This window comes from Gymnoscopelus braueri (genome assembly GCF_963280865.1).
Source record: "Gymnoscopelus braueri genome assembly, chromosome: 2".
Taxonomy (NCBI): Eukaryota; Metazoa; Chordata; class Actinopteri; order Myctophiformes; family Myctophidae; genus Gymnoscopelus; species Gymnoscopelus braueri.
In genome coordinates, this window is record NC_137604.1 from 31,435,237 (window position 1) to 31,443,725 (window position 8,489).

General features: G+C 41.6%; 1 protein-coding gene across 1 annotated transcript; it reads left to right on the forward strand.

The window, feature by feature from the left end:
- Positions 1–316: 316 nt before the first annotated feature.
- Positions 317–2,863, forward strand: LOC308097052 (beta-crystallin B1-like; the record flags this gene model as incomplete). Its single annotated transcript, XM_080444634.1, has 5 exons — positions 317–412; positions 930–1,048; positions 1,436–1,568; positions 1,783–1,925; positions 2,692–2,863. The coding sequence occupies 5 exons, from the start codon at positions 317–319 to the stop codon at positions 2,861–2,863; spliced, it is 663 nt and encodes a 220-aa protein (XP_080300760.1).
- Positions 2,864–8,489: the final 5,626 nt, after the last annotated feature.

The window sequence follows — 8,489 nt, forward strand, 5'->3', positions numbered from 1 at the left end:
AATGTATAAGCTAAGTCAAAAGATATTCCTTTATGATACAAATGTATCATATAGGTATCAAACGTTTTGTAACTACCATATACCTCTAATTAGTTCTAAATATGGGAGATCCTAAAAATCCCAAAAGAGTTCACCAGTGGACAATATATTGATTTGACTCGGGTATAATTATCAATGTATGAATGTCTCTCTTCTCTTCTCTTCTCTTCTCTTCTCTTCTCTTCTCTTCTCTTCTCTTCTCTTCTCTTCTCTTCTCTTCTCTTCTCTTCTCTTCTCTTCTCTTCTCTTCTCTTCTCTTCTCTTCAATCCAGTCATCATGTCTGCTGGAGGAGAGAAGTCTAAGGCTGCTTCCCAGACTGACGGGAAAGCTGCTCAGGGCAAGAGGACTGAGATGGGCATGATGTCCTACAAGGTATACCCCCCCCCCCCCACACACACACACACACACACACACACACACACACACACACCTGACAATTGTGAGTACTTCATTTGGATTGGATTACACCTTGTGCATGCACACAAACATAATGTACTCACAAATGCAAACACCCTCGCTCAATCTCGCAGCTGTCACCTGCACAGCATGATATACAAAGATTTCAGATTCAAACATTACAGTTGCCATAGCTATATGTGGAGGCGTTGGACCAACAGAAGTGACACAAGACCATGTATGGTTTTCTCTTCAAAGAGGTCCTCCTTTGAAGTGAAAGCTGTGACTAGGGCAAAGCCATCGCACCATGCTTATTCTTAATCACTCCTCCCAGAATCTCTCACATATAGCAGCCATTTATCTCATAATCGTGGTGGGAAAATAATGGCCTGCTGTGTGAATATGGTCAGCTTTCACTGTCTTCCCATACCTTCCTTTCTTTGTCATTGCCTCGTTAAACCTCTTGCTTTCTATAATATTCTGTCCCCCCCAGATGAGTGTGTATGATCAGGAGAACTTCCAGGGACGCTGTTTTGAGATCAACGGCGAGTGTGTGAACGTGTGTGACTTTGGAATGGACAGGGTGCGTTCCCTGCGCGTTGACTGTGGACCGTGAGTAACCTCCCCCCCAACATACCAACTCTGTAAAGCTTCATTTATACTACATCACACGACGATGTTGCTTTCCTACAAGAACAGATTTTCAAGTAAAGACAAATTAGGCATTAGGTCAGAAATGCAAGTAGATTTCGGATTCCCTGGTGGCTAAAGCAATTACGTAATATACTGACCACATTATGTCCTAGTTTGGGATCCAGTTTGGGACCTACAGTACTTCATTTCCTAATTTCTTTGTTGTCCTGACTCCTGAATGAAGCAAGTTTTTAATTGGCTCATAGCAATAAAACCTTGGAGTACTGTAACTGCTTGTGTTATATACAGTACAGTACAGTTAAAACAACAATTTCACTGATGCACCGCTTTCCCCTTTCCCCCTAGCTTTGTGGGTTTTGAGCAGATGAACTTCTGTGGGGAGATGTTCATCCTGGAGAAGGGAGAGTACCCCCGCTGGGACTCCTGGAGCAACTGCCAGAAGAATGACTACCTGCTGTCCTTCAGGCCCGTCCGCATGGTAAACCATCTTTTTGTCTATCCTGGCTTGAAAGGGCCATTATACTTCATTGCGTGCCGGTGTCGCGCACCAAAAATATCACGTTTACAAGCTTGCAACGCCTCACTCCATGGCACGACACTGGCGTGTAGCCAAGTACAGTATAAATCAAACTTTAGAGGCTATTATCCTTCCTCTTACTAAACCCCCCCCCCCCTCTCTCTCTCTTTTCCAGGACCCCGAGAAGCACAAGATCTGCCTGTACGAGGTGGGAGAGTTCAAGGGCCGTAAGATGGAGATCATGGACGATGACGTCCCCAGCCTGTTCGCCTATGGTTTCACTGACAGGGTGGCCAGCATCATCGTTAGCTGCGGAACGTGAGTCGTCCTTGTTTAGGCGTACAGCAGATGCTCTTATCCAGAGTGACTTTAAAAAGGGCAAGTGCCATAAACATTTGTCAAATAACAACAGGGTGACCAAGGAATTAGTGATGTTTGGTGCTACGAGTAGGATAAGCTACAAAGTAGGGTAACAAGTAAGCAACAAACATAGACTGAACGGTAACATACAGATCTTCCACACGCGTTAAGCATTTCTGGTGAAACTCCCCACTGTTAAGATGAAAAGACATGGCTCTGTATTGGAGGAGACATGTGATTGTCTACCCTCTCCCCATGACCAACAAGTAGAGGAATTGGCAATGACTACGGGGAAAAAAATCACAACATAATAATCAGAAAAACAGATGTGTAGTCACCAACAGGATATCTGACCTGCCGCTATAGCTGTTTGTCTGGGAGGATACGTATGTAAAAATAGAGCTTATTTATCGACTGCTACCTGCTAGAGTGTCATAGACGTCACAGCTCAGCAGTCTATCTGTGTCTACACATCGAGACGTGTGACATCTTGACAGTTTCAGTCTGGTGTGATCACTTTGTTCTAAACACTACCTGCTGCTTGGAAAGCAGGAGCTCTGAAGCAATCACCTTTTCAGTGGGTTATCTCCTGTTGTTTCTAGTTTTCCGCAATCGAAAACATCCTCCACCACTTCTCTTTCTCCATACTCTCGGTCTCTGTGACCGTTCTGTTTCTAACTACCTATACCCATTCTGCCCTCTCTCTCCCTCTCTGTTTCACCAGCTGGGTGGGTTACCAGTTCCCTGGATACCGTGGTAGCCAGTATCTGCTGGAGAAGGGCGAGTACAGGCATTTCAATGAGTTCGGTGCCCGCTGCCCCCAGATGCAGTCCATGAGGCGTATCCGCGACATGCAGTGGCACCAGCACGGCTGCTACACCATGTCTGCCAAGTGAAATCCACTGAGGGCGAGGAAGAGAGGCGGCGGAGGAGAGATGGAGGGAGATGGCGGGCATAGAGATGGAGGGGGAGGAGGCCGGGCGAAGAAAGAGAGGAGGAGAGAGAGGGTGTGATAATGTGCTCCTCAGCCCTGAAGTCCCCTGGTTATTTAAGTCAGAGATGGAGAGGGATTTAGAGGGTTGTTCTTGGTGAAACATGTGATCAAGTGCTGATTAAACGCATGTGATGATGAGCCAAGCATGCTGTTGTCCCCATAGCTGGGAAACCATTGAGGGACCACTGAGTTCAGGTCTAACAATAAACCCTCCTTATTCTCTCCATTTACCCTCTTTTTTTTACCATCTCTGTTTGTCAGCCCCCCCTTCATCTTCACTTCCCTTCCCCTCCCCTCCCTTTTTCCCCTCACATACTTGGTTTTCTAATACCACCATCCTTAACCCCTCTTCAACTTTCACTCAGCCTATCATGTGACTGATTGTGGGGTGTGTGTTTGTGTGTGCGTGTGTGTGTGCATGTGTGGGCGCGCGCATGTTTGTGGTGGAGGTTCTGATATGGAGAGGGAGGAGTTGACCTCAACAGGGGTCTGTAAAGAGATTTGGGGTCGGTGGTCTGCTCTGCTCTCTCCAAGTCATTGTACTGGGATCCTGAAGCCACATGTTCCCTGAACCCTAATAAAGGCTCTCTCGAACTGCTCTATGTGATCTGTCTGATTCTTTAGATTCTCATTGCTTGAACACATTTTCCTTATAGTATCAATCAATCAATCAATCAATCAATCAATCAACCAACCAATCAATCAACTATCTATCTATCTATCTATCTATCGCACAGTGACTCATTCTTCTGCATTAACAAGCACTTTCTTTTATATGGATATTCATCATTCAATTATTTAGTTCTGTTCCCTGCTTTTCTAGGACTGTTGTTAAATATTTAAAAAGCACTTCCACAATGTAATATGAAAATGTAATGTTGCACTCCACTTACTGTTATCACATAATGTTATCACTGAGAAGTGAGAACAGTTACTGTAGCAAACCGCAAAATACCCAGAAGTTTTCAGGAATTATTGCTCATGACATATCATATTATTATGAACATAGGCTACTTCATAAGCATTAGCATTCATTTGTCAGCATTTGTCCCCAACAGAACATACCATAGCATGTTTAATGTCATTATCTCATGTCTGTGCTATGTGAAAATCTATCCATTCAGCCTGGCAGAGTGTCACGTGTGTGTGTGTGTGTGTGTGTGTGTGTGTGTGTGTAGAGGCCAAGGAAAAACCTGGGCCACCATTTTTATATTCACCTGTTTCCTAGGCTGTGTGTTTTCCACTTCCTGTCGATTTGATCCAATGAAATCCAATGAAACTGGTCAGATGACCAATGATATCCAATGAAATCGACAGGAAGTGGAAAACACACAGCCTAGGAAGCAGGTGAATAGCGCCGCCTGGAGGCCAATTTTTGCTAAACAATTTTTGTTCTATTACTCCTACATATTTTTCCAAACATCACGCTAATCGGTACACATTATCTCTATAGTCATGTCATCAAGACAGACCTGTCAGATTTTTCATATTGTATCCTGATTGGCTAAGATTGACTTCTACTACCTGGCCTGGCGGAGACCTGTAATCCTAGGAGCCCATTTTTCTAGTTTCCCACTCTTTCCCATTCCTGCATTTATTTTACATTTCCATTCAACTTGAAGGCAGGCAAACCTTCACCTGCCTCCAGCATGGGGTCCCCCTGCAGTTCCTGGCTGTGTATATCTCTTTGTCTCCCTTCAAATTAGAGAGACAGCTTCATCTGCCAGGTAGACACCATTTTTATTTCAGTTTATAAATACAGTTTAACGAGACACCTACGAAATGATGCAAGTCTTTCTCCCACTAACAGGTTAAATATAGATTGTAGGAGTTTTGACGTCAGGCTGACACACATGCCAATGTACAGTACGTGTCATGTGACATAGGCTACTGACTGCACACATACATGTATGCACAGGCACGTACACACTCTTCATTCAACGCAGTCACACATTTACACGATGCAACTATTCTTGCCCACAGCCCTGTGATGTCATTGCGGGAATTGGGGACCGTCTCAGCCACATGGTGTTATTATGGGATTGCTGTTGAGAGCTGAATGACACCATGGTGGGTGAACTGGTAACGAAGGGAAAGATAGGAGACACATAAGCGCACACACACACATACGCACTCACGCGCACACGCACACGCACACGCACACACACACACACACACACACACACACACACACACACACACACACACACACACACACACACACACACACACGCACACACAAATAAAACCGCTCCATTACCAATTCCCCTGCTCCTCCTGTCTGCTGCCTCAGTGGCTCATGGTTATTGGTGGTTTAGATGCGCGGCCATGCTCATGTTCTGAACTTTCTCTCTGAGTGCTCAACACGCAGAATCTTTTATTTTGAGTCGATGACATCAATTAGTCATCAACCCATTTTATTGTGTTCTATAGGGTGTAAAACACTATCTCAACAACACTAGAGGACAAACATCCGCCTGTAATTCCATAGTGCAATCATTCTCAACCTTTTTCTTTTCAAGGACCCCCAGTTTGATTTGCATTAGGCCACGGACCCCAATTTGATATGATTTTTATGTCTTTGGGACTGCAATCTGAACAGTAAAATCATCAGTTTGAACTCTGAGAGTGTAAACAAATGAAACCAAATGGACCCTAAGGGACCCAATATTGAGAACCAGTGTCCACTGCCCTAGTGCCTGTCCTCTTTCTGGTAAAAAAGTAACACAATAAAATAAAGTGAAATCGTCAGTGTTAATATAACAAATAAAATCCCTTATCTATAATTACTAGATGTGTAATTGGAAGGGTATATTCTTACTTTAGATAGCATTTTCAGCAAGCTAAGAGTTTTCTCATAGCTGAGGAACTCACTAAACCAACAGAGAAAATCAGAAAGAAGAGGATTGATGCTGTTGTGTCACTCATATGTTTCCTTTGATTTATCAACCCTATGTTGTACAAACACAAACCTACATATATACAGTGGTGGAAAGTAACTAAGTACATGTACTTAAGTACTGTACTTTAGTACAATTTTGAGGTATCTGTACTTTACTTGAGTATTTCCAATTTACAATACTTTTACTTCTAATCCACTACATCTCAGAGGCAAATATTGTACTTTTACTCCACTACAATTATTTGAAAACTTTAGTTACTAGTTACTTTTCAGATATAAATTATTATATTATGAAACATACTTTAACCACTTTAGGCCTATTTTATACCTAGGCTATTTGAAAATAGCCGATCTACAAGCTCACAACGCGTCGCGTTGTGAGCTTGTAGATCTGCTATTTTCAAATATTTTTGTACTTTTACTTTTGGTACTTTAAGTACATTTTGATGCCAATACTTTTGTACTTTTACTCAAGTAAATTTTGAATTCTGGACTCTTACTTGTAACAGAGTATTTCTATATTGCAGTATTGGTACTTTTACTTAAGTAAAGAATTTGAGAACTTTTTACACCACTGCATATATAAACACATGAATCCATAGCGTCTTGGAATGTCATAGGCAGTCTTGGACAAAGTACTCAACTCCAGTACTTGAGTCAAAGTATAGATACTCCTGGTCAAATATACAAGTGAAAGTTGCTTGTTTTCTGAAAAACTTCCAAAAAGAAGAGGAAAATAATAATAATATGTTGCTATATCGTCTCTGTCGGGTGGAAACCAGTATGTCAAAAACTGTGACTTTTCAGGATTCAAATAAAAAAAATTAAGCAGTAGATCTACTAGCTCAAAACGCGGCACTTCGAGCCGCATTTCGAGCTTGCGAATCTGCCAATTTTGATAATTTTGTGTGACGCTGGCTGTTGTATGATCAAGTATAGGGCATTAATTAAGGAAAAAATTAAAAAGTTAGAATATAGAGATAAGAGGTTTCTGTCCAACATCGATATCAACTAAAATGACACAGAGGCGTTCCCAGCTTAAAAGGTATAACAATGTAAAGGTGTAACAGGTCTAAATGGGTTAAAAACTTCAAAGATTTTCCAGACATTTTTCAAATAATATCAATAATAGTGAAAATAGTTGATCTACAAGCTCACAGCGCGTTGCGATGCGACACGTTGTGAGCTTGTTGATGTGCTATTTTCACTACATTTGAAATATATTTGAAATAGGGCTTAAGTGGTTAATTCCTAATTCCTAACTTTTTTCCTAGTGCAGTCAAAAGTACAATATTTGTCTTTGAAATGTAGCAGAGTCAAAATCATAAGTATACAAAAATACAAATACTCAAGTAACGTACAGATACTCAAAACATGTACATAAGTACAGTACTCAAGTAAATGTACTTCGTTACTGTCCACCACTGGTCATAGATGAACAAACACCTTTTGTCGGTATTTGACAAGAAATTATAGTTTAAGTGGCGTGTGTACTATGTTTAAACACAACCACACATGTATTGTACTATGTATGTTTAAACACAGCCATACATGTATTGTACAATGTTTAAACACAACCATAAACAGAAGCCTGTATGTGCTATGTTTAAACACAACCATACACTATGTTTAAACAGAAGTCTGTATGTACTATGTTTAAACACAACCATACATGTATATGCCATAGTGTAGAACAGGGCTACTCAACTTAAGATGGCTCAGGGGCCACTCAGCAAAATACCAAAAGTCCAAGGGGCCGCCATAAAAATGACGGTCCTATTTTGGATTTTTCGATTTTGTAACACACAAGAAAATGTACATTGACATCATATTCTTTTCACTGTACCAGTTTATTTTGTGTGTATGTCCAGTGGCATCAGTTCAGCAAAAGCTAAGGTATGGCAAGGTTAGGGTTGCCAACTCCCAGAGATTGAAATAGCAGATCTACAAGCTCACAATGCGTCGCATCGCGACGCATTGAAAACTATGCATTATACCTGTAACAATTGACGCACCTGTATGTATGTCTGTCTGTTTGTTTTTTAAAAATGTTTTAGCAACCCATATATTTGAACGGAAATGTATATTTTTATCCTGTGCTAGAAAAAAAAAATATATATATATTATTATTATTTTATTTTTTGACCATGAGGGGGCCGCCAAGATGCTGCGTTCGGGCCGCATGCGGCCCGCGGGCCGCGGGTTGAGTAGCGCTGCTGTAAATGTTGCACATGTTTGGAACCATTATGTGTACATATGTTGAGTAGGAGAGGATTGGCAAATACATATTTCAATAAATGTTTATTCAAAAAAGTGTTTATTATAAGTAATGTAACCTCTTCTGTCAGCATTTGACGTTACCGTTTAGGATTCATCTTTACAAAAAAAGGGGGGACGTCAGGCTCCCAAATTTATTTTTGTGTGCTCACACACACACACACACACGCACACGCACACGCACACACACACACACACACACACACACACACACACACACACACACACACACACACACACACACACACACATGCACACACACTCACACAACCTTGAAAGCGACAGTTGGTGTGCGTCATAGGCCTACTGTTCTGATGCTCAATCACTGCATCTATGAAAAAGTCTCAGA